Source organism: Felis catus, chromosome B1, assembly GCF_018350175.1.
Source record: "Felis catus isolate Fca126 chromosome B1, F.catus_Fca126_mat1.0, whole genome shotgun sequence".
In the NCBI taxonomy this organism is placed as follows: Eukaryota; Metazoa; Chordata; class Mammalia; order Carnivora; family Felidae; genus Felis; species Felis catus.
In genome coordinates, this window is record NC_058371.1 from 163,131,026 (window position 1) to 163,156,887 (window position 25,862).

Here is a 25,862-nt window from a genome sequence, read left to right on the forward strand (position 1 = left end):
AAATAATACCTCTGATTTTTATGCCTGAGACAATTGAAGGATATTAAGTTGATATCTTTATACTATAAAAATGCCCGGCTGTCACCTGATTTTTTTTTTCTTTTTTGTTTTGTTTTTTGGGTTTTTTTTTTTTTTTTTTTTGGTTTTTTTTTTTTTGGCGGGGGGTGGGGAGTGGTGGTGGTGGGGACTAGGTTATTCCAGAAGATTTGCATTGGTAATTTCTATGACTAGAAATAGTTGGTATGGCAACTTGTGTTTATCCTAGATTTCAGCCTTACTCCAACAGACTTGCACAGTTAATCAGATGTTTGTTTTATAAAGTCTCATTTAATTTGATTGCTGTCTCTTAACGTTGTTGTAGTTTATACGTGCCAGAATAAAAATAATGTGAGCAGGAGGCAGAGCGCCCCCGAGTCTTGTCGCGAACGCGATTAATAACGAAGTTGCACAGCTGCATTCGTCTCTTGATTGTCCCTACGGCAGGGAACAGCAGTAGGCTTCTGGAATCACTCGCATTTGGTTTCAGAACACTATCAGATAGACACATATATCCCTCATCTCCCATATGTGTTTCGTTTAAGCTGCTTCCAGTCTGGTCCAGGGCTTAATATGATCTTTGGGAAGAGAACCCTTTTGCTCTAGATAAATTGCAACATGAATAATCGATCATTGGTGGTCACATCATATTAAATATTGATATTTTATCAGGAAACTTACCAAATAATTTCTTGGGTTTTTTTTTTTTTTGTAGAACAAATAAAAATTTTGGTAGCTTTTTATATACATGATGACTTTTAGGAGACATGGGAAATTTAGTTCTTGGTGGGTGGTGAGAAAAATGAACAAAATTCTTTTAAAATGTACCCATTAAAGTTGGAAAATAGAGATGAATATATGTGATACCTGTCCACTGGACATTTCAATATAGAGACTGAAGCGTGGTGTGTAAAACGGAGCATCGTGTTTGCTTTTCAAGAACCAGAGACTGAAACAATGACCTTCTCTTTTCCAGATCTCTTTGATAACTACATGCAGCAGGATGCTCACGAGTTTCTAAATTATTTGCTAAACACTATTGCGGACATCCTGCAGGAAGAGAAGAAACAGGAAAAACAAAATGGAAAATTAAAAAATGGCAACATGAATGAACCTGCAGAGAATAATAAACCAGAACTCACCTGGGTCCATGAGATTTTTCAGGGAACGCTCACCAATGAAACTCGATGCTTAAACTGTGAAACTGTGAGCATTATGAGGGCTTTCATGTAATTCGCTTGTGCGTATTGGTACAGGCCGTGGTGTGTGTGAGTGCATTGTCTGTGAGTGTAAGCACCTGGCACTTGTCTTCAGGATATGCAGACAGTTCTATTTATGTATATGAGCAAACTTGTGGAAGCGTGTCTCCATCCAAGATGTCTCAGCTGTGCCTAAAGTAGACTGATGAGGGAAAATCTCAAAACTTGGATGTCTTTGGATCATGGGCAGGCAGATTAAGGGTGCACATATTGAACAAACTAAGGGTGCACAAATTAAGGGTGCAAATTAAGGGTTAAACTAGATCTCCACCAGTTACCTTGAAAAGATTTTGCTCATGCGGAGGTCATGTGAGGCTTAGAACAGACCATCCCTCCAACTTGAAAGGAATCAGCTATGGGATGGTGAACTTGAAGTTGGAAGTCGACTCGGCTTCTGATCCTGCTGCAGTTAGCTGGGTGTCTTTGGGGCGGGTCCCTCACAGCACTGTTGCAAGGGCTGGGTGGGTTCATCTGTCTGGAAGAGTCTGGCACATGGTGGGCACTTACTGTTAGTTGAATTTGAAGTCATGGTCTCCAGAGTGCGACTCAGGACGTCACATTTGCTTGGTATATTTGACTGAACTCTATGAATGGTCTCATACTTGGGAAGTGAAAAGCTCAGCTCTAGAGCCGGGCTGCTGAGTTTGTATGCTGGTTCTGCCATTCCTTAGTTGTGGGACCCTGGGCGTATTATTCAGCCTCTCTGTCTTCACTCTCCTCATCTGTAAATTGGGGACGATGAGAGCAGCTATGTCAGAGGGTTGCGTGGGAGGGTGAAATGAGTTAACAGTCGGAAAGCACATAGGGCCATGCTTGGCATGTAGCAAATATACAATAAATGTCAGCTGTTATTATTTACTATAACTGCTAACAACGTAGAAAGCCTCCGAGTTCGTTAGGAATCTCAGAGTTTCTTCACATCGTATGAAAAATTACATAGGATTGTGCATTTTTCTGGGGGGAGAGAGAGAGTCGCTCTCATTAGTTTTTGCTAAGGGGCTAGGACCCAGAAATGGTTAAAAAATGTGGATTTAAGTGGGAGGTTCTTTGGGGTTTTTTTTTGGCAGTCTTTCTTCTGTCCTTTTAAATAATTTTTGAATCAACATTCTGATCTGTTCATTGTAGAAACAACTAGAAAGCATAGCTAAGCAAAAAGAGAAAAGAGACTAAAAGCTACCAGTGATCTCCCTACCCAGAGATGATAAATTTGTAACATTTTCTAAAAATTGTGATCACATTTGCCCAGAGAGAACCACTTGAACATTTTGAGATACATCCTGCCAAAACATTTTCTACACATACTTTTCTATCTAGAGATCTTTCCTCCCTCCCTTTCTCCTTCTGTCCCTTTATATTTTATATTCCAGTACAATCCAAATGAATACGGAAGTAGAATAGTAGAGTAAATCTCATATGAGTATTACTATGATTGTTAACACGTCGGCCTGTCTTGATCATTTCTTGTTTCATGCCTCCCCTACTCCCCCCCGACCCTTGCCAAACTGGTCATTTTAAAGCAAATCTCAGATAACATATCACTTCCTTTGTAGTTCCTTTACTACTTTGTTACAGATCTCTAGAAGGTAAGAAAAAACATTTTAAACAAAAGTACAATATTGTTATCACACCTAAAAAGAATTCCTTTAAATCATTATTTCAATGTTTTTATTTATTTTTGGGACAGAGAGAGACAGAGCATGAACGGGGGAGGGTCAGAGAGAGAGGGAGACACAGAATCGGAAACAGGCTCCAGGCTCCGAGCCATCAGCCCAGAGCCTGACACGGGGCTCGAACTCACGGACCGCGAGATCGTGACCTGGCTGAAGTCGGACGCTTAACCGACTGCGCCACCCAGGCGCTCCTAAATCATTATTAACTTAGTGTTTAAGTTTCTCAGTTTATGTCTCTTTTTTTTTCTTTTCTTTTCTTTTTTTTTTTTTAAGCAGTTGGTTACTTCACATCAGGATCCAAATGTCCACACACTGAATTTAGCCAGTATGTGTCTCAATCTATAAATTACCACCCACTGTTCCCCTTCCTTCCTTCTTTCCTTGCAGTTTAGTTGTTGAAGAAATCAGGTTTGTCTTGTAGAATTTCCCACATTCTGGAAGCATCCTGGGGTGTTAACAAGTACGGGAAAATGGCAGTATGTTTCTACCATTCTATTCTTTGTTCTTATTTAACCGTCCTATTTTATATTCCTTTTTCTTCCTTCTTTTATATCAATGAATTCTTCTCCCCCACCCAACCTCCCTTCTGCATCTATTGTATTGTTAGGTTTAAATTCTCTTAGACTCTGGACTCCATGATACACATCTTTGCCTTAATTTTTTACCACTTTCCCAACATGGCTAGAACCTGTGGCATACTTCATCCCCTTTTCCTTCTTTTGTGTTACTGTTTTCTGAGGACCTCATGAATTTTAGCATTTTACGTGTTTTAATCCATTGCAGTTTTTTATTCTTCTTGGTAATGTATTTTTAGAATACCTTCATGTCTTTTAAACATCAGAATTAGAGCTATATTGTAAATATTATGATCTGCAGATGTATAGTCTGTTTCTTTCCTTCTTCCCTCTTTTGAATAAGGGAGGATTCCTTGGTACCATCGCCACCTTACCTCTCGTATCTGTTCTGTCATCAGGTTCTGTCTGTTGTATCTCTTTTTTTCTTTTATTTTTTTAAAGTTTATTCTGAGAGAGAGAGAGAGAGAGAGTGGGTGAGCAGGGGAGGGGCAGAGAGAGGGGGAGAGAGAGAATCCCAAGCATGCTCCGTACTGTCAGCACAGAGCGTTGTATTATTATTATTATTTAATTTTGATTTTATTTTATTTATGTAAGTAAATGTATTTATTTATTTATTTATTATTTTTTAATGTTTATTTTTGAGAGACATCGGGGGGTGGGGTGCAGAGAGGCAGGGGGACAGAGGACCTGAAGCAGGGCTCTGTGCTGACAGTGGAGAGCCCGGTGTGGTGCTCGAACTCACGAACCATGGGATCATGACCTGAGTCGAAGTCAGATGCTCATCTGACTGACCAGCTAGGAGCCCCAAAATGTTTATTTATTTTTGAGAGAGAGAGAGAGAGACAGAGCATGAGCAGGGGATGGGTAGAGAGAGAGGGAGACACAGAATCTGAAGCAGGCTCCAGGCTCTGAGCTGTCAGCACAGATCCCGACTCAGGGCTCAAACCCACGAACTGTGAGATCATGACCTGAGCCAAAGTCAGACATACAACCAGCTGAGCCACCCAGGCACTGCTCTTTTTAATCCTCTACTTCTCTCAGCCCCCACTATCACACCCTGGCTCAGGCCCCCTCAGCTCTTGGCAGGCGGTCTCAGTTAAATCGCAGTAACTTCCTATTGGGATTTTCTGCCTTTTCTCTTGCCTCCTGCATGTTACTGTCCTACTAACCTGTAGCAGTCTATGGGTGCTTTGAGTGTTTGGTAGAACTTGCAACTTACTTTTGCATCCCTAAAATGTATCATTCCATTTGGCTTGTTTTTTTTTTTTTTTTTTTTTTTTTTCTTGATATGAATGAAGTCATACAATATGTATTCTTTTGTGTACTGTTTTTTGGTTTTGCTTTGTTGTATCCCTGGTAAGATTCTTTTGTGTTGTTGCAGGATTCTTTAGTTCATTCATTTTCATCACCATATAGTATTCATTCCATTGTATGAAATACCACACACACACTTTACTAATTCATTTCACTCTTGGTGGATATTTGGTTGTTTCCAATTTGGGGCAACTCTGAGCAATGCTGCTGTGAACCTTACAGTACATATAATATAGTGGACGTAAATCTCTCTCTTTCTCTCTCTCTCTCTCTCTCTCTCTCTCTCTCTCTCTCTCTCTCTCTCCCCCCCTCCCACCACTCTCTCTCCCTTCCCCCCCCCTCCACACACACACACACACACACACACACACACACACACACACACACACACATACATATGTATGTGTATATCTATGTATTAATCATACGGTATGCTAATCAGAAAATGTTAAATCCCCAAAATGGTTGTACCATTTTACACATCCAGTATATGACCATTCTCCTTTCTCCACATTCTTGTCTATATCTATATCTACTATCCTTTGAGAGAGCCATCCTTAGATGGCTTCACTTTGGATAATACAGTGACTATGTAGCTGAATACTCTTTTATTACCCTCCCCCACCCCCCCCCCCCCACCCCCAACCCACCTCACATCTGCTATGCAAAGGCACAGATATTAAGGATATAATGAGAGCCTTGCCTTTCTGGAACTTTCAACATGGAAGACAGGCATTAATAACAAAATAAGTAATTAGTTTTGCAATTAAGATTATAAAATGCTGTGAAGGAGAAGTACCAGATACTCTGCGAACTTATGCTACATGAACCAGAACAGTGGGGCATCACATGTCTTCATTTAGCCAGGAAGTCTGCAGCAGACGGTGTGGCTGGTCTGGTCCTTTTGGTTATCTTTGAAATTAACACGGTTACTAAATCTGTCTTGTGGAAAACTAAGTGAGAGTTTTCAGGAAGGCTCAGATAATAGGCTTAGTCACATTTATAGTTTCTTTTTTTTTCTTTTTGTCTGTGAACAGTTATTTGAGCCCAACAAATGCAAACACCGCACTCTCAGACATTTGTATGGCAGTAACTATCACTTAGCCTGGTATTTCCTAAAGGGTTACCATAGATGTGACGCCTATGCCCAAAGATACCCTTCAGAACTTTTGGGTGATGGGTGCCTGGGTGGCTCAGTCGGTTGGGCGTCTGACTTTGGCTCAGGTCATGATCTCACGGTTTGTGGCTTCAAGCCCTTTGATGGGCTCTGTGATGACAGCTCAGAGCCTGGAGCCTGCTTTGGATTCTGTGCCTCCCTCTCTTTCACTGTTCCTCCCCTGCTCGCACTGTGTGTGTCTCTCTGTCTCAAAGGTAAATAAAGATTAAAAAACAAATTAAAAAAAAAAATTGGGGGTGAGACCAAATTTGTTTGGGATAATGGGATTCTAATTATACAACCATTATACTTGGTGGAAGTGAATGTGAATGTGTGAGTGTATCGTTTTGTGTTGTTTTTGTGTGAGTGTATCTTTATGGAGGATGGCACACTCTGAAAAACCTGTGTTTTTTAAAAAGGGATTCGATTTGTGGCAGGAGTTTTCTGTGGAGTTCCTTAGGTGGTCACCTTCATTTCATAGATCCTTTAACTGGATGGGATCCTAGGAGTCATCTAATCCTTCCCTACCAGTGCCCGAGTCCCTTCTGTGACATCCTAGCCAGTTGGTCACCAGCATCTGCTTGGACTCTGTCCAGAGATGGGGAACTCAATCTTCCCAGCAGTGCATTCCATTTTTAGAAAGCTTTAATTGTTAGAAAAGCCCTCTACTTTCTAAGAAAATACAAAGCCTGCAGGCTTTTTTTTTTTTTTTTTTTTTTTTTGTCGTGGTCATCATGTCGTAGTTGTCGTTGTTGTAAAATGTCGAGGACTTAGTGTAAAAGAAGACCTAACATTTAAGTTTTCCTTCACTGGCTGAGAAATAGGGGGCAGCCTTTGAGTAAGGTCCTCTGCCCAAGGCAAGCAGCCTTTAGATGGTGCTTGAGTCACATTTGTGAAATCTCACAGTGGGATTCAACTGCACTGGATCCTAAGCGGCAAATGAGCCCCTGGGGGAGCAGGGAGGGAGCCTTGCCATTGTAGCCACCTCAGCCAATTGTGCAAAAAACTCTTTGTGCGGGCTTTCATGCTTTTAGAAAACAGTGATTGTTTTTCTTCTTGGTCTTACCCTTTGTGAATGTTGCTTGTGATTGCAGTGCAAAATGTCAACCACGAGATTTATGGAGACAAATCGTTTCCCTCTTCAATAGACTTGGAGAAACTGTTTTAAGGGGGGTAATTCAGTGCAGACTTTCCCAGATAACCTTGATCTAGGCACTTCAGAATTGCAGCATGGGGATTTTCCAGCCTAGTCTCAGCGCTCCTTTGGTTGTCCTTTGCTTGGTTTGTAAGATTTGCTGGGCCATTTGGAGCTTAATTTTGTTGGTGTTAATTTCCCCCCTTTCCATTTAAGCTGAGGTTTTGCTTTGCAAACTGGTGGTTTTTAGTGCTTCTCGGGGGCTTTAAGGCACATTTATATCTGTCGCTGGAGCCAAAAGGGTGTCTAAAGAACTGCTTTATTAAGTACCAATCATACGGCTCCTTCTTGCTTATTTGCAGAGGTTAACACTGATTCAGTAGAGCTTCTGAGCTCTTCTGTAAGAGGAGGAGTTGGGGTGGGTGGTGTGGCCAGGTGACATCACTCACTGGTGCTTCTGAGTCCCTCAGGTGGGCTTTTGTTACCACTTTTCCTAAGCCCACTGTTTTGGCACTGCTCTAAGGTAGCACATCTTCGGTTCCTGGCCGATGGGCGTCGAATAGCCCCCTGGCCTTTTCCACCAGGCCAAGGAGAGGCATCTGGGGATTCGAAGCGCATTTGAATATGATGTTAATTGCTTACAGCCCTTGGAAAGCTCCTAATTTATATGTATACCTTACATATTAATTTGTTTTATGAATTGACTTGTGATTTGTTAAAACGAAGAGCAGGTAGGGTCACTTAATTTTCCTAGATACCTTTTCAACTAGTTTTTGGGGAACTCCATGCCCAGAACTAGGGGAGAAGAAAGGAGAAGAAGATGTAGCCTGTGCTTGCTGAGAGTATTGGAGCCTTAGTGACATATATGTTTCCTTGGAGACAAGCTGTATTTTCACTTAGACCAGAATGAGATCCTTGTGTGTGGGAAGAAAATGGTTTCATTATCTGGCAGCTTTCTGGGAAGATAGAAAGGGGAAAAAAAAAAAAATTGCTTGATCACCCATTGCTTTTGAGTATGTCAGTCTGAGTCAGAGGGAAGAAGAATCCTGATGGAAGTGGTTTGGAGCCATTTTTTCATATTCCCCAAGGGGTTGATCTACCTGAGCAGTGCTTTCTCACACTGTAAATTCTGGAAGCAGGTTACACTGGGAATTGGGAAAGTTACAGTAAGCTTCTTAATTTCATTAATTAGGCTTGTACCTTTCTCCCCTCCCTAAAATAATTAAGTAGAGAAAAGATTTGCATCCAGCAGGAAACCATGTTTGTTTGTTTTTGCCCCCTTCAAATAAAAGCTTTCTTAGAACCTGATCCTCCCTCTCTAAATGATGTATGATTTCAGTTAGCCGTAAATCCGTTATATTTTCTCCCAGACAAGGACCATTTAGGTTTAAAAAGTTTTACTAATATAAAAAAAATGCAATACCTATGGATTATTATTATTATTGTTATTTATTTATTTTTTGCAAATCATACACAGGCATGTTTAAAATGAAAATCATTTATAATTCTGTTTTCCAGATGCCACTGTTGGCATTTAGATATCTTTCCACTTGTTCAGTTATGTATTCATTCACTTAGTGAATATTTATTGGCTATCTACTAAATGCTGGAAATTATTTTAAGTACTAGGGATATAGCATTTAAAACAAGCAGAAAAGATAGTCCCTGCTCTTTTGTTTACTAAGATGCACATTTAAACCTATACATTTCCCTTTGCTGCTTCAGCTAGATCCCACAAATTCTGATTTTTCTTTGTCATTAGTTGAGAATATTTTCTAATTTCTCTTGTGCTTTTTTCCCTTTGATCCATATATTACTTAGAACTGTGCTGTTTAACTTGCAATTATTTAGGATTTTCCTGGACACCTTAATTTTATTGATTCAAAATTCAATTCTCTGTGGTTAACGGGAAGATAGCCTGTATCATTTCAGTCTTTTAAAATTAATGTGACATGTTTTGTATCCTAACACATGGTCTATCCTGGTAAATGTACCTGAAAACGAGTCTCTCAACCTTGGAACTATTAATATTTAACGTTTTTATTTATTTTTGGGACAGAGAGAGAGACAGAGCATGAACGGGGGAGGGGCAGAGAGAGAGGGAGACACAGAATCGGAAACAGGCTCCAGGCTCTGAGCCATCAGCCCAGAGCCCGATGCGGGGCTCGAACTCACGGACCGTGAGATCATGACCTGGCTGAAGTCGGATGCTTAACCGACTGCGCCACCCAGGCGCCCCGGAACTATTAATATTTAAAGTCAGATAACTCTTTGGGTGCTACCCTGTGTATCATGGGATGTTTAACAGCATCCCTGGCTTCTACCTGCCAGATGCCAGTAGCATTCCCCAAGATGTGACAGCAGAAATGTGTCCAGATGTTGCCAAATGTTCCCGGAAGGAAAAGTTTCCCTTGCTGAGAACTACTGGGTTGAACAGAATATAGATATTGCAGTTATTGGATACATTATTCACATAACAGAGTTCTTCACATTTTCTATGATTTTTCTTGATTTTCCCACCTAACCTTTCTATCAGCTGCTGAGAAAAGGGGTTTAAAATATCTATGATTATGGGGTTATTTTATTTCTTCCTCTAATTCTGTCAGCTTTTGCTTCATAAGTCTTTTACTTTTTAAAAAACTTTATTGAGGTATAACTTATGTGCCATAAAGTTCATCCATTCAGTAATTTTTAAAGTAATTTGGTGAGTTGCGGTGCCTGGGTGGCTCAGTCGGTTAAGCAGCTGACTTCGGCTCAGGTCATGATCTCGTGGTCCGTGAGTTCAAGAGCCTCGTCAGGCTCTGTGCTGACAGCTCAGAGCCTGGAGCCTGTTTCAGATTCTGTGTCTCCCTCTCTCTCTGCTCCTCCCCCACTCATGCTCTGTCTGTCTCTGTCAAAAATAAATAAACATTAAAAAAAAATTTTTTTTAAGTAATTTGGTGAGTTGTGCAGCAATCATCATAATCTGGTTTTAAAGCATTTCTGTCACACTAGTAAGATCCCTTGTGTACCCAGCAATTAACCTCTGTTGCAAGCCCCAGGCCACCACTGATGTTTAATGTAATTATTGGTGTGGTTGAGTTTGGGGCTCCCATTTTATTATTTGTTTTCCATTTATCTCCCCTCAGTTTTTTATTTTTCTGTTCCTCCTCTGCTTTAAAGAAAAAAAAAAGTATTTTAATACATGTATATGTTGAGTATATGTACATATACATATATGCTTATATGAACAATTCCATTTTAATATTCCTCTTAGTGTGCACTTGTGTGTGTATTGTGGTTTGGTTGTTTCTCTAGAGATTACAATATATCATCTTTACTTTTCACAGTCCACTTGCGATTAATAATGTCACTGTGCACATAAAACATAGCTTGTTACTGTACAGGCATATTCCTTCCGCCTACCCCCACCATACCTTGTCCGTATGCTGTAGTTGTTATATGTTTTACATTTATGCACATTATAAACCCCACAGGGCAATGTCAAAATTACTGTATTTTTTTTAATGTTTCTTTTTGAGAGAGAGAGGGAGCGGGCGAAGGACAGAGAGAGGGAGACAGAAAATCTGAAGCGGGCTCTGCGCTGAGAGCAGAGAGCCCGATGTGGGACTTGAACTCATGAACTGCGAGGTCACGACCTGAGCTGAGGTCGGACGCTTAACTGAATGAGCCCCCCAGGCGCCCCCAAAATTACTATTGATGCTCTTCACTCTGTCTTTTTTAAATTTTTTTTTTCAACATTTATTTATTTTTGGGACAGAGAGAGACAGAGCATGAACGAGGGAGGGGCAGAGAGAGAGGGAGACACAGAATCGGAAACAGGCTCCAGGCTCTGAGCCATCAGCCCAGAGGCCGACGCGGGGCTCGAACTCACGGACCGCGAGATCGTGACCTGGCTGAAGTCGGACGCTTAACCGACTGCGCCACCCAGGCGCCCCTCTTCACTCTGTCTTGAGGCTCTGGATTTCCATCTGGTATCATCTCCCTTCGGCCTGAAGAACTTCCTTTAGCCTTTGTTGCAGTGCAGGTCTGTAAATAATGAATTCTCTTTATTTTACCTTCATTCTTGAAGGATCTGTTTTTGGACTCTAAGAGTTCTGCGTTGACAGTTTTTTCTTTTAGCACGTTAAAGATGTTGTTCCACTGTCTCTGGCCTCCGTAATATCTGATGAGAGAGCAGCTTCCAATTGAATCATTCTTTTGTAATGTGTCATCTTTCTCTAGATGTTTTTAAGATTTGCTTTTTACCTTTGGCTTGTAATGGTTTGACTGTGATGTGCCTTGGCTGGCTGGCCTTCTCTGTATTTATCTTACGTGGTCTTTGTTGAGCACCTTGAATCTATAAGTGTATATCATTTACCCAATCAGGAAATATTTAGCCATTATTTTTTAAATAGCTTTTCTGCCCTATTCTCTCTCCTTCCTTCTGGGACTCCAGTTATATGTATGATATTTTCTAACAGTTCTCTGAGTATCTGTTAATTTTTTATTCCAATCTTCTTTTTCTTTATTCTTCTCATTGGGTAATTTTCATTGATTTGTCTTCAAATCCATTTTTTCTTTCTTCTGTCATCTCCGGTTCGTTGTTAGGTCCATCTCGCATATTAATTTTTCAGTTCTGGAGTTTCCATTTGATTCCTTTTTTTTCTTATTTCTCTGCTGAGATGTCTTGGTTTTTTTCATTCATTGTGAGTATATTTGACTTTACTGAGGATAGTTAGAAGAGCTTCTTAAAAATTCTTACCTGCTAAAAAAAAAATTCTTGTCTGCTAATTTTAACATCTGCGTCATCTAAGGATCGGTGTCAGTTGTCTTAAGAATGTCTCCCATTTTCCTGGTTCTTCACACACATTGTAAGTTTGAGTGATATCTAGGACACTAAGGATGTAAAATTTGAGAGTCCTTGGGTTCTATTATTTTTTCTTCAGTGATTATCGTGTTTCTTGAACTTCAGCAGGCAGTTTTTCTTGGTTGGACTCCCAACTACCGATCCAACTACAGCCACTTGAATCTTGGGTCCGCCCTTTTGTCTGTAGCCGAGTTGCTGAGAGTGTATCCTGTGCATAATGTGCTCAGGAGTCAGGCAGAGATGAGGACAGACAGAGGCGGGGATACCTTCCCAGACTCATTCCCTTCTTGCCAGTAGACATGGCTTCCCAGATTCAGTTTTCTGGTTCCAAAACCAAACAGACTGCATTTGTTTCCCAGATAAAGGCTGTGAAACCATAAGGTTATTATTGTATACAACTGTCTTCCTTCGGGTACGGACTTCCCTGTGTTTATTCTCTTAACACTTTCAGGTAGCTTCTTTTATTTATAGTTCTCTGAGCTTTATAGAGTTTTCTGGAGGAGTGTTGAAATCATAAGATTTTAGTCATTACTAGAGCCAGTCTTGAACTTTCATTTTAGTGACGGAGAGTCAGACAATTAAAAAAAATACAAATAAAACATTTATACTGTGATGAAACAGTTGTATCAGTTATCTATTGCTTTGTTACAAACCACCCCAAAACTGAGACTTAAATCAACTCTTGTTCATTGTAATTCATTCAACTGTGGGTTGGCTGAGGGTCACCTGATCTAGGCTGGACCTGGCTGAACTCGGGTGTTTCTGTTTCAGCTGACTCACTTGTATGTCTACAGGCTAGCTACACGTTTTGTTCTAGCCTGGTCTTGTCTGGGGCACCTTAGTGAGAACAGCTCTCTTCCAGGGGTCAGTCTCTCATCTTCTTCCTGGGGATGGTGGGCTACCCTGGGCTTATCTTTCTTATGGCGATGACAGAAACGAAGTGAGCGATTTCATAAGTCCTTGTTCAAGCTTCTGCTCATAACGTGTCCTCTAATATCCCACTGGCCAAAGCATTCAGATGGCTGAACTCAGAATCAAGGATAGGGAAGCTTGTCTCTTGATGGGAGGATCTGTAAAGTCATATGGCGAAGAAGCCAGTATAGGCAGTGGTGAAGATCTGGGGCTTTTTATGCATCCTACCATAGCAGTAACAAGTGCCATTAAAAAAAAAGGGGGGGGGCAGAATGACGTAGTGTGTGTATATGTAGAAGGGCATGTATATGTGTGTAGATGTATATGTGCCTTTTTTATACAAAATTGGAATTAGCCTATAGATGGTAGTATAGCCTACTTATTCACTTAATGTGGTACGCACCATGCAGTAAACCTTTCCCAGCTCTTAGACCATGTTAGGCCATTTATAATTTTTATACCACTCTCCGACTTAGTGACTGTTTCCTTTTTTTGTTTTTTTTTTGTAAGTTTATTTATTTATTTTGAGAGAGAAGGAGCACAAGCACGGGAGGGGCAGAGATAGAGAGGGAGACAGACTCCCAAACAGGTTCCGTGCTGTCAGTGTAGAGCCTGACGTGGGGCTTGAACTCCTGAACCGTGAGATCATGACCTGAGCCGGAATCAAGAGTTGGACGCTTAACCAACTAAGCCACTCAGGTGCCCCGACTTTTACTTCTGAAAGCACTTTACGTGTGTTGTTTTATCCTTACGACAGCCCTATGAAATTGATGTTCTTACTGTCCCCACTTTACAGATGAGGAAACTGAGCTACACCGAGGCTAAGCGGCCTTAAGTCGTCCACTGCATGGTGGCAGAGACAGGATATGGAACTGGAAAGTTCATATCCTGCCTCAATACCCTTCCTTGTGTATACTACTGGAAATATAAAAGATTGTGCCCACCCTCTGAATATTTCTGTAGAGAATGGCCTAGCGGTAGAGTGTTGGGTCATAGGGTAAATGTCACACTTAAAGGAGTGTTTTCTCATTTGGTTGCCAATTGGCAGAACACTTCAAGGTTGTTGCTGAGCTAGTTTGCTCCTCCCACTGCCAGAGAGTAAAACGCCAGGCTGCCAGTGAACTTCTGGCAAGTGCAAGCACTTACTCGGTGAGCTTGGATAGGTACGAGAGCCAGGATTGGTGTGGTGTGAACCGTAGGGGCTGACAAACAGCTGGGCCAGGGAGCCAGCCCCCGAGAGCAGGCCGCAGCACGGGGCCGGTGTGAGCCAGGGCCCCCGGCCAGCTCCGGGCCCAGCTGTTACCACAGACAGCACAGGGCTCTGCAAATGATGGCCACTTCCCAGGCTGCGAGACAGGTGCACGTGCCGTTAGTGTGACTGTCCAGCCCGGCTCACGCTAGGCTCCCTGGCCCCAGACACAGTTTGGATGACGAGGCGCAGGAGCGAGTGATTCCAAGGGATTGGCAGACAGCCTCACCAAGAGGTGACCGTCTGAGCCGGGGGTTTTCCAAGTCTCTTGTCCTTTCTCCATTTCCGTTTTTATCATTGTGCCAGTCTTGGCCATGCGGGTGTTTATTTGATAACTTCCTACTTTGAAATGATGGGGAAAATGACTAGAGAGGAAGAGACATCTGGTTGAGTGTTCACTGCTAAGAGTTCTAGATCAAGGCTGGAATGGGACCGTGGGTGAATTGAGAATTTGCGATTTTCTCCAGGTCGTCTTCAGCGTAGCTGGTTGCCAGTGAGTGTACAAAACCGCACGTGGCTGTTTCTGCAGTCGTGGGGTTTGGTTGCCTAGGAGCATTCAAAATTTTATCTATGTCTATTATGTATTTTGTACCTAATACTTTTTTTTTTTTTTCTTATTTTGCTTCAGGTTAGTAGCAAAGACGAAGATTTTCTTGACCTCTCTGTCGATGTGGAGCAGAATACATCTATTACCCACTGTCTGAGGTAACCTCATGAATTCTGACTGTGATCTGAGATTTGGATCAGACCGGTAAATAAGTGGGGGGGGAGGGGGGGAGCGGGGAATCCTGTATTTCCTCAGGAGGTAATCTTCCTTTCTGTTAAACCCATATAATCCTATTATTTTCTGTTTCTTCTTTCCCAAGAGAGATTAAAAATAAATATATGTGGTCTAGAGAAGGATCCTGCTGAGAAGAAAGAGGATCAAGTGGAAGTCATTAGTCATTAAGTTTAAAAATAAGTTTTAGTCTTTAACACAGATGTGGGCTTTCGGCTTTCATCAGTTTCTCTCTCTCTCCTCTTTGTCTCCTTGACACAATCACACAACTAATAAATGCTGCACATACCTACCGTTACCCTTTTTTTTGTTTTTTGTTTTTTTTTGTAAGCTAATATTAAAAATTATGTACTTTTGAGTGGAGACCGGTGAAGGGAACTGCCTCTCCTCCACCTTTCGGCATTCTGTGGAGATCATTAATAGAAGGAATTCTTCCTTGTTAGGGTTGAGAGAAGGTACGAGCCTGGAATGCAGGAACAGCTCAGGTCCAGGGTTCCATGCGTGTCGTGTATTGACTTGAACATTGGAAATGTGCCCAGAGTTGATACGGAGACACGATTCCCTTTTCCCTACTCCATCCCTTCTTTCCTGTCCTGTTTTCAGTAGGTCGGGAGGGCTTAGCAGCAGCCCAGCCCTGCTATAGCCACTAGGCATGGAGAAGTGAGTGGCAGACACATTCCGGGCCCTCACAGCACTTGCATCCTGGGGGGGATCCACAGGCAACGATTGGTGCCTCGAAGAAATTTAACAGGTCCACAGAGTGCGTGGTCATGGGGGTGCCAGTGTAGATAGACCTCGTGGTCAGGGCAGGCTTCCCCGTTGCTCAGGAGCCCAGAGCTCTGAGACATTTTATAGTGTCTAACAAGGCACTGTTGATTTTTACCAATGGTGATTGGGTGACAGAGGTGTTAGTCCAGGTTACTTGGAACCTTTTAGAAGGATAGGTTAAGGGGACTCGCTGTGGTGGTTGGCTGTTAGAAAGTCATCTTGCGGGGCAAAGGCACCAACGTCAACATGGGAGAGTTTCTTGCTTCATCTGGGTTTCATGTTTTGTGTGAGCGGGTGGGGAGCTGATTGCTTTCTGATTTCCCAGGGCCCCAGGTTCCCCTCCGCTCCCCCATGAGTGACCAGTTACCCAGCACTTCCTGTTGGTGTGGCCCACCGGCCCTTGTGTCCAAGTGCCTTAGGCCCAGATGTCTAGGACAGGTGTGTTAACTCTTCATTTGCAAAGTGTTTTGTAGGCCAGGGTGGCCTCTTTCTTCTGAATGGTTCTGTTTATAGCATGGGTTCCTAATGTTCCTGTGACAAGAAGCCATTTTTTATTTCCCCAAGGTCTTATGATCACAGGGAGTGGGGAAAGTTATGATTTTGCCAACGTCAGTTGCAGACAAAGGACTGGGAGGAAAGGTATCACTTGCCCATCCCGCCCCTTTTTATTTTGTTTTTTTACGTTTTATTTATTTTTGAGAGGGAGAGAGACCACAAGCAGGGAAGGTGCAGAGAGAGAGGGAAACACAGAAACCGAAGCAGGTTCCAGCCTCTGGGCTGTCACCACAGAATCAGGGCTGTCAAACCTACAAACCCTGAGATCATGACTTGAGCCCAATCAGACGCTTAACCACCTGAGCCACCCAGGCGCCCCTCATTCCCCGCCTCTTTTTTTTTTTTTTTTTTAAACAAGTGGGCGTTAGGGAGCATTTGGAGTTTAGATTGACTGCTTCCCCTTCCTTCTTAGAAATTCCTGGGCTGCTCAAAAGGGCAGATGGCAGTGGCCGTAGCTTTGAGATCTCAGTCAACCAGCTAGAGGAGGGCTAACTTGTTAGTTATAATTTTAATCTTTGGGGAACCTTGTTATAAAGAAATGTAACCCAGATTTACGTTTCTATTATTATCATTATTATTTTGAGAAATGTGTATGTTAGTCATGCATACCTGATGTAGAGGTGTTTGGAGACGTTAAAGCTGGGATGGATGAGCATGAAATAGCTTCAGAATGCCTTTTTAAACATTAGATTCCCATCCGATTGGGCTTTCCGGGCTGATATTCCCGAATTGCCTGCCCTGCCGCCATTGTACATCATCCCTAAACTAGACCTTGACTGACTTCCCCACACCTGCCCTCACACAGGCAGGCCTGCCATCACCCCCACAACAGGAAGACAGGCCCTGCCAGGCCCACCCACCCCCACCCTCACCCTCCTGGAGAGTATTGTGCTGGGAGTGGCGGCTTTCTCACCTGCCCCAGAGGAGTGAAGCGGGGAGCCAAGGCCCTAGGGGAATAAATGATACCAGCTGATCATTAGCATTTTCTGAGACAAGGGAGAAGGAATGATTACAGATCTTGATCTTTTGGGCCCCATTCATGGTTTAATTTCGTTTGCATTCTTAAAGGTTTGTTTTTAAAATTAGAACTATGAGTTTTCTTTTTATGTTTGCACCTCTTCTGATATTTTATCTTTCCTTCATTTTGACGGCCAAAAAAAAAAGTTAAAAATCAAGCTAAAATGGTAGGACGTTTTTTTAATGTTTGTTTATTTTTGAGAGAGAGAGAGAGAGAGAGAGAGAGAGAGAGAGAGAGAGAGAATGAGTGGGGGAGGGGCAGAGAGCGAAGGGGACCGAGGATCTGAAGTGGGCTCTGTGCTGACAGCTGGGAGCTCCACTTGGGGGAGGGGGGGCTTGAACCCAGGAGCTGTGAGATCATGACCTGATCCGAAGTAAGACCCCTAAAATTGTAGGATTTGAATGTAGGGCCTTTGCCACCTCCTTTCAAGGGACTTTAGATGACCGATTACAGTGTGTTTTCACTGCTTTTGTTGCAGAGAAATGATGAAATAAATAGTGGTTCTATTCAGGGTACAGGCCTACAGAAGCCATTAAATCCATACTGTAACTGACCTATATTCCAAATATTTCATATGTCAGTGCCTTGTCTTAGGCCCGGGGAGCCTTCAGTATCAGAAGTGAATACCAAGATAGTTTTTTCTTCTTTTGAAAAGTTCAGGGATGGCCTCAGGCAAAAACTTCAAATACGTGAAGTTTATCTTAATTACCCTTCTATGGCCTTTTGGGTAGTTTTTGTCTTTCACTTCAGTGCCTTAGTCTCCCCTGTGGCTCCTTTACAGAAACCTTCTCTTGAAACGTTCCACTCTCTGAAGCACCTTTTTTCCCTTCCCCTGTCCTCCTCTCATATTAAATGTCCGTTCTTCCAGTGCTGCCGAGGTCAGCTGGGAGGAAGGTAGCTTTTCATTCTCCCGTTGCTGTTTTAAAAATGTATCCTCTCCAAAGTGAGTTATTTTTCTACTTCTTTTGGAAAATTTCTTTTAAGTACTAAGTTCATATATCTCCTGTCCCCACCACACATCCGTTGCTGCATGCTTGTTTATTGGTTTCTCTGTTTTGTTTCTCTGACCTGTATTGGGTTATTACTGATACCAAGTATTTTCTAATAGTTGACATCTAAGTGTTTCTTGTGGATTTCTTTTTTCAGTCTTCTTTAATACTCTGCTCATTGGTTCTCAAACTTTGGTGTGTATGAAAATCACCTTGGGGAAGTTTATAAAAATGGGGGCCTAGCCAGTATTCAACTTCAGTGAACCCAGGCCTCTCTCTCCCTCTTTTTTTTTTTTTTTTTTTCTTTTCAGAGCCAGGGCCCAACAATGATTTATTTGTTTTGGGCATCATATTCTTTTTTTTTTTTTTTTAAGTTTTTAATTTTAATTCCAGTATAGTTCACATCTAGTATTATATTAGTTTCGGGTGTACAATATAGTGACTAAGCAATTACACAACACCCCGTGCTCATCACAACACTTGCACTCCTTAACCCCCATCACCTATTTCACCCAGCCCCCCACCAACCTCCCCTTAGTAACCATCAGTTTGTTCTCTGTAGTTGTGTCTTTTTTTCCTTCCTTTGTTTTGTTTGAGTGAAATCACATGGTATTTGTCTTTTTTGACTTATTTCGCTTAGCATAATACACTCTAGCTCCATCCATGTTGTTGCAAATGCCAAGATTTCACTCTTTTTTATGGCTGAGTAATATTTATGGCAGAAATACACACACACCCACACCCACACACACACACACACACACACACACACCACATCTTCTTTATCCTTCACCAATCGTTGGACCCTTAGGCTGCTCCCATAATTTGGCCCTGGCCATATGCAACTTCAGTGAGCCTTGGCCACTGTTTTTAATTAATTTTCTCGGTGATCCTACTACCACCAAAGTTTGAGATCCGCTGCTCTAAATCTTTGCTACTCAGACAGTGGTCTGTGGGCTAGCACCATTGACATCACCTGGGATCTCATTAGAACAGCATCTCAGGTCTCCCCCAAGAATGAATGAATGAGCCAGAATCTGCATTTTGACAGGATCTCCATGTGATTCAAGTGCATGTTAAGGTATACAAAGCACAGAGCACAGTGGCTCTCAGACTTCGAAGCATATTCTTAAAGGGAAACTTTAAGAACAATAATGCCTGGATTCTACCTGGAGAGATTCTGGTGTAATCCAGTGGGGGCCTGGGGGAGGAATTAGGCATTGAGTGTGTTTCGAAAGCTCCCCGGGTAACTCTAATGGGCAGCTCGGAGAACCGCTGATGTTGCCGATGTCAACCCCAGAACAAAGTTTCCCAGCTGGTGTGCACCAGGAAATAGGTTACAGGTGTGGCTTGATCCCCTTGGCTCCTGGGAGGTCAGGCACAGCCTGGAGCTGCTCTGGGCTAACTCTTCTACAGGGTAACCTTTTCTGTGGGGATCATGACAGGACACTTATCGGGAAGTGTTGTTTGAGAATTAAAAAAAAAAATCAATTTCTGAACTATTGCATTGAGTGGAAAAGTTAAGACTGTACTAAAAAACGTGTCAAACATGGACATAACCTTGGACACAACGGCTGTCTTTACAACAGTCTTTCCACCCGGAAACATAGTCTTTCTTCAGGTTTTCAAGTTTTCTTTCATACATTTTTCTAGAATTTCATAGTTGTCTTTATAAAGACTTCTATTTCTTACTAGATTCATTTCCAAAGTGTATTTCTGAACGATGTTTTCTTGCTATTGTAACTCTTTGTAAAGAAATACAGAGTTTTGTGCTTTCCCCTAACCTTACCTCTGTGCTTTGGTCATTTATCCTGAGCATCAGAAAGGCCTCTCTCCTCTCTCCCTCCTCTTTGACTTTCTCCTTGAAAGGTTTCCTCACCCCTTGTTGCCTGCTTTGATTCCGACAACTGTACAGCCTCTATTGACAGACCTGCTCTGCCTCCGAGTCTCCTGCTGGGGTCAGCCCTTTTCCCTGATGTAGCCTCATGTTCCACTTCTCAACTCACAGATGCCCCGGAAGCATTGCCCTGTGTCTCGTGGCAGTAAGCCCGCAGCCAGCCGGGGTGTGGCAGGATGGAGGTGAATTTTAAATCAGGTCTTTATATTAAGTACTAACTTTTGCTGTATTTCCACTCGTGTGGGTCTGCAGTCACTTCAGAAAACTTTCTTTGAAAAGTAAGAGTAGAAAGTATTTAATTCCTTATTCACTGCTGTGCTTGCCTTGGTTATTCTGGCTCTTGAGCTGGATAAAGACCTGTATCTGTGGTAGAAATCCCATGGATATGAACCTCCACCATCACCTACCCATACCCTCCTCCCCCTCTCCCTTGTCTCCCCCAGCCCCATTCCACCCCAACCCTGTGCAGGCCAAGAAAGGATTTCACATCAGTTACTTCATTAAAGAGTCAGTCTGGGGGCGCCTGAGTGGCTCCTTTGGTTGAGCATCAGACTCTTGACCTCGGCTCAAGTCATGACCTCACGGTTTGTGAGTTTGAGCCCCACGCCGGGCTCTGCGCTGACAGTGCAGAGCCTGCTTGGGATTCTCTCTCCCTCTCTCTGCCCCTCCCCTCCTCATGCTCGCTCTCACACTCTCTCCAAATAAATACATAAACTTAAAAAAAAAATAAAATAAAAAGGAGTTAGCCTGTGTTCATTCAGTTAAGTGTGAGTCTGTATTACGCACCGAGCAGCTGAGATCTGAGATTTGAGTATAATTGTCTTCTAAATCATTTTCTTGCCTCTCGACACCTCCTGTCCTTCCTCTGTAGTGCTGCCAGAAATGGTTACTCTAGAAAGCACTGTCTGGTTACATCTTTTCCTTGCTGAGCCCCATCAGTGGATTTCCAGAGTCACAGGGTCCACAGCAGCTTCTAAGGCACACCCACACCTTGCTTCCATCTCCCTATGCTGGAGCGTTCCCTCTGTCTGGAATGCTTGCCTCTTACCCACCTGCACACTTTTCCTTCTTCGAGAGCCTGACTTCCACATCACCGCTTGGAAACAACTCACATTCCCCCAAGTTCATTTCTCCCTCCTCTGTGCTTTCCCCTGGACTTTATACACGTGCTTCTGTCTTCACTCAGCCAACAAATATTATGGAATGCTCTGCTGCATTGGTGCTCTGCAGGGTGCTGGGGCTGCGGCAGTGAGTGAGACAGAGTCATTGCCCACATAGAGGGAAGGCATGTAATCAAATAGGAGGATGGTTTCAGATAAGGGTAAGTGCTCAGAAGAAAACAAGACTGCAAACCAGATAGAGGCTGAGTGGGTTTGGAGAAGGTGGACAAAGAAGCCTCCCAGGAGGTGACATTTGTGCTGAGCTCTGAGCAATGAGCAGAGGCAGCCATGGAAGCATCTGGAAATGAGCTGTTAGTGCAGAGAAAGCAGCACCTGCAGAAGCCCTGAAGCAGAAAGGGTATGGCATTCCGGAGGGACAGGAGAAAGCTGCTGGTGTGGCCTAAGCCGGATGAAGGAGGTGAGGCAGGGTAGGAGATGAGGTCAGAACAGCTAGGGGTATGGGGACTGAGGGCCTACTGGCCATGGCAAAGAATTCGAGTTTCATTCTGAATTGCACTAAGGAACTGTTGAAGCATTTTAGGCAGGAGAACTGTATGAAATTCTTATTTTTTCTTTTTTGAGAGAGAGATGGTGGGGGGGGGGGGGTGGGCAGAGAGAGAGAGAGAGAGAGAGAGAGAGAGATACCACAAGGGTGGAGCCTGACTTGGGGCTTGATCTCACAAACTGTGAGATCATGACCTGAGCCAAAATCAAGAGTCTGACACTTAACCAGGTGCCCCTGAAATGATTTTTCTTTTTTAATGTTTACTTATTTTTGAGAGAGAGAATGAGTGGGGGAGGGACAGAGAGAGAGGGAGAGAAAATCTGAAGCAGACTCTTTGATGACTGCAAAGAGCCTGACACGGAGCTTGAACTCGCAAACCTTGGGATCACGACCTGAGCTGAAGTCGGACACTTACCCGACTGAGCCACCCAGGCGCCCCTGAAATGACTTGTTGACCTGCACTGAACACTTAGGCGGCTCGCTCGCATGTGTGCGTGTTAGACTGTGAGCAGTGTGAGGGCAGGTGCCTCTGTGAACCCCTAGCACCAAGCCCAGAGTGCTGTCAGTAAACATTTGAGTAGTGAATAAATGAGCAATCTATGTTTTCTTTTGGTAAGCTCTGTTTATGTGTGTGAGTCCATAACACCATGTAAATAACACTTTCTGTTTAATAAAATCTGATCATTCTGGTGCTAGGATACTCCCTATGAATAAAGAAACATCACAGGCTTTCTCAGGACTCTAGGGTATTATTATATTCTGGATGTTCTTCTCAGCCTTTGAAGCGGTACCACAGGAATGTTAAGTAGAATCTCAATGACCAGAAAAGAATGAAAAGCCATGACATTTAAAAAATGAAAACTTATAAGTAGTGCAGTAAGTCTCATGATAGGGGTGAATACAGATATAACATCACAATGACATTTGTTCTCAAAAGGAGCCGGGGGGTGGGGGGGGTGGGGGGGTCGGGGAGCTGGGGATTGTAGAAAGCTGGCATCTCCTGCTAATTTGGGATTTTCTTAGTTCAATATAAGGGCAGTTGTATGTGATTTAAATTTCATTATCTCTACTTTCGTGATCTTAGAAAATACAGACTCCTGAGATACCCTGTTTTTCATTAACTATACAATAATGTCACCTTGCATTTTATGTGATTGAGGTTTTTGGACCTGACTTACAGTGTAACGATGGACGTTTACAATAGTATTTTCTGTTATAATTTTTAATCTCCAATTTATAGGTAGTCTTGTTAAAACTTGGTATTTTTTTAATCAGTTGGAAACTCTATATCTATTTGTGTCCCACTTAATAAAGCTATCCTTGGAAATCTCCAAAGGTGAAACCATAACCCAGTCCAGCAGACATGCTGTAATGGCAGTCATAGCCCCTACTCATAAGAAAAGTCTTTTCTCATTACTTCTTTCCCTGCATTCACTTAAAAATTACCCTGCAGGTGATAAAGGGTTTAAAACATGATGGATACTAAGTACATTTTGGACTGTTTTTTGACTTGAAAATATTTTTCTCTGCAGAGACTTCAGCAACACGGAAACGCTGTGTAGTGAACAGAAATATTATTGTGAAACGTGCTGCAGCAAACAGGAGGCCCAGAAAAGGTGTGTAAAAGGGTTTAGCCCAGAGGGTGGCTTGGTTTTGAGGGAAGGAACCATACCTGATTTTGAATCCCAGTTCTCTGGGCTCGTGGCCAAGTAGCTTTGAAGAAGTCAATTGCCTTCCTCCCTGGATAAACTAAGATAAGAGTGCCTGCCTTGGAAAGTTGTCCATTTGTCTGATCATTTGATCATTTGTTCATTCATTCGTTCAGCAAATATTTATTGTGTGCTGTGTATCAGATACTATGCTGGGTTAATGAGTGGTGGTCAGATATAATTACTATTTTCTTGTGATTAAAGACAGATTATAAAAAGGATTTAGCATAGAGTAGAACACATAGTAGATATCTAGTAGAATTGTTACTTCATATTGGAACTTCTTATTTAGAGGCACAAGAGGTTTAAAAACTTAATGATTTAATGTGGAAACACGAGGAAATCAATAACACATCAGTTGCATGGATAGGTGATAAGAAGCATCACATTCTGAATTGATACAGGATCCATGGTTGCCTTTTTACCAGCACCAGCAAGTTAGAGCCCCTGGACAATGTGTGCAAATCAGTGCTTCTCTGTTATCTGCCCCCGGAAGCCAAGAAATTTGACATTTTAATTATCCCGTGAAGCCTTACTATGAATTGAATTTACCCTGCCCATGGTTGTGGAATATTCAGAATAGCTCACAGAAGCTCATTACCGCCATCTAAAACCTTCAGGGGTCTTGAGCTGAGGTTGAAATCATTTCTCTGCTCAGCCTTCCCTGCTCTTCCCCCCTAGACATGCACATCTTTCCTTGCTGCATCAAAACTTACAAAAGGTGACTCCTTGTGGCAGATGGGAGTGGAGTGATAGCTGGTTAACTTTTGTGAGTCCTCAGGGGAGCTCACTTCTCCCTGTCCTTACAATCTCAGTCAACCCAAGGCCAGCCCAGGCCTTCCTATATGGCATGAAGGCATGTTCATTAAAATACTGTGTGTTCCTGTAAAATATCAGGCTTCCCATGATTCTTCTGTTTCTGCAGACGTTATTTTGCTTATTTTTACGAACAGGGTTTTACCTCAATAGATTCCTGAACAACAGTCTCTTAAAATTTGTCCTTTTCAAATAATATGCATTGAAAATGTGTGCATGCTGAATAGCATTGACACTGACTCAGGGCATTCCTAGAATGGGGGTCCCGGAAGGGGACCAAAGATCTCTATTCCAGCAGAGTTGTCTCCATAAACTATTGTTTTTATGAATTTTTTTTTTTTTTTTACCAAGGAATATTAATGGTCACCTAGTGAAAAAAGATTTCTGTGTTCATGTAAGTTTGGGAAATGCTACATCAGACAAAAGAGAACAGTTCCTTTACTGTAGGATTTCTCAGAACCTCTCTGCCAGTGCACAGGGAGGAACTTTGAAATAGAAAGTAGCTGTCCAAACTTGGCCCCAGGAGCCCCGCCTCTGCTGATGTCTCCAGTGCTCCACAAGCCCAGTTTGGGAAGTGTGGCCCTTAAGCCAACCCCTACATTTTACGAGTGGGGAAACCAAGAGCTAGACGGGGGGAGGGACCGACACAAGAGTGAGTGAGCGTGAGCCCAGCGTGCTTGGTTTCCCCAAGCGCCCCCCGTGGTCCTCAGACCCCAGAAGTCCATACTGCAGCCTTCTGCTTGTCCTCTTCCCAAAAGTGGTCACCCCTCCTCTCCGTTATCTCCAGGCGGGGTGGAGGGGGGGTGTGGCTGTCCAAATACTGTTCCTTTCTGGAAGGCAGGGGGCAGTAATGGAGAGCAGTTGCACACCGTATTTGCATTGGTACAAAACTTCAGGACTGTCTCCTTTGGCCAGAGAGGAACAGAGCTGCTGTTGCCCTCCTCTCCTGCTGGCTGTGCCCGGTTAGCCGAGCAAGCAGGTTGACCAGCTGTATGTGTGCAAGCATCCTTTTATTCTTGCGGGCGGTGTGGTTACTTGCCGACCTGAAGTCTGTTAGACCCCTTCTGCTCTCCATTTGTGTGGCAGCAGTGTATTCTGCCCCCCAACAGCTCTTAGGGGGTACAACTTCTTTTCTATTTCGTGGTTTCTTAGGATGAGAGTAAAAAAGCTGCCCATGATTTTGGCCCTGCACCTAAAGCGGTTCAAGTACATGGAACAGCTGCACAGGTACACCAAGCTGTCTTACCGGGTGGTCTTCCCGCTGGAGCTCCGGCTCTTCAACACCTCCAGCGACGCCGTGAACCTGGACCGCATGTACGACCTGGTCGCTGTGGTGGTTCACTGTGGCAGGTGAGGGCAGGCGGAAAAGCGGGGCGCACGGCGGGGTGCACGCGAGAAGGGTGCCGAAACGGAGGCAGCTATGCCTTTCCTGGGCTGTGAGACTCCGTAGTAATGGGACTTCTGAGAATGTCTTCCAGGCTCTTATCTATCATCTCAAAATAAATCCAGAAT

The 25,862-nt window shown here is 43.1% G+C and overlaps 1 protein-coding gene across 3 annotated transcripts in view; it reads left to right on the plus strand.

Annotated features, from left to right (window-relative positions):
• The window catches only part of USP46 (ubiquitin specific peptidase 46), a 60,329-nt gene that overhangs the window by 26,534 nt on the left and 7,933 nt on the right, over positions 1 to 25,862 (plus strand). For 2 of the 3 annotated variants that reach the window (XM_023253109.2, XM_023253110.2), the window contains exons 4-7: positions 1,013 to 1,242; positions 14,784 to 14,860; positions 23,358 to 23,441; positions 25,503 to 25,700. In XM_023253109.2, coding sequence (XP_023108877.1) covers positions 1,013 to 1,242; positions 14,784 to 14,860; positions 23,358 to 23,441; positions 25,503 to 25,700 — 589 coding nt within the window. The remainder of the gene's footprint in view (positions 1 to 1,012; positions 1,243 to 14,783; positions 14,861 to 23,357; positions 23,442 to 25,502; positions 25,701 to 25,862) is intronic. The other variant, XM_023253111.2, reaches the window with a different exon arrangement.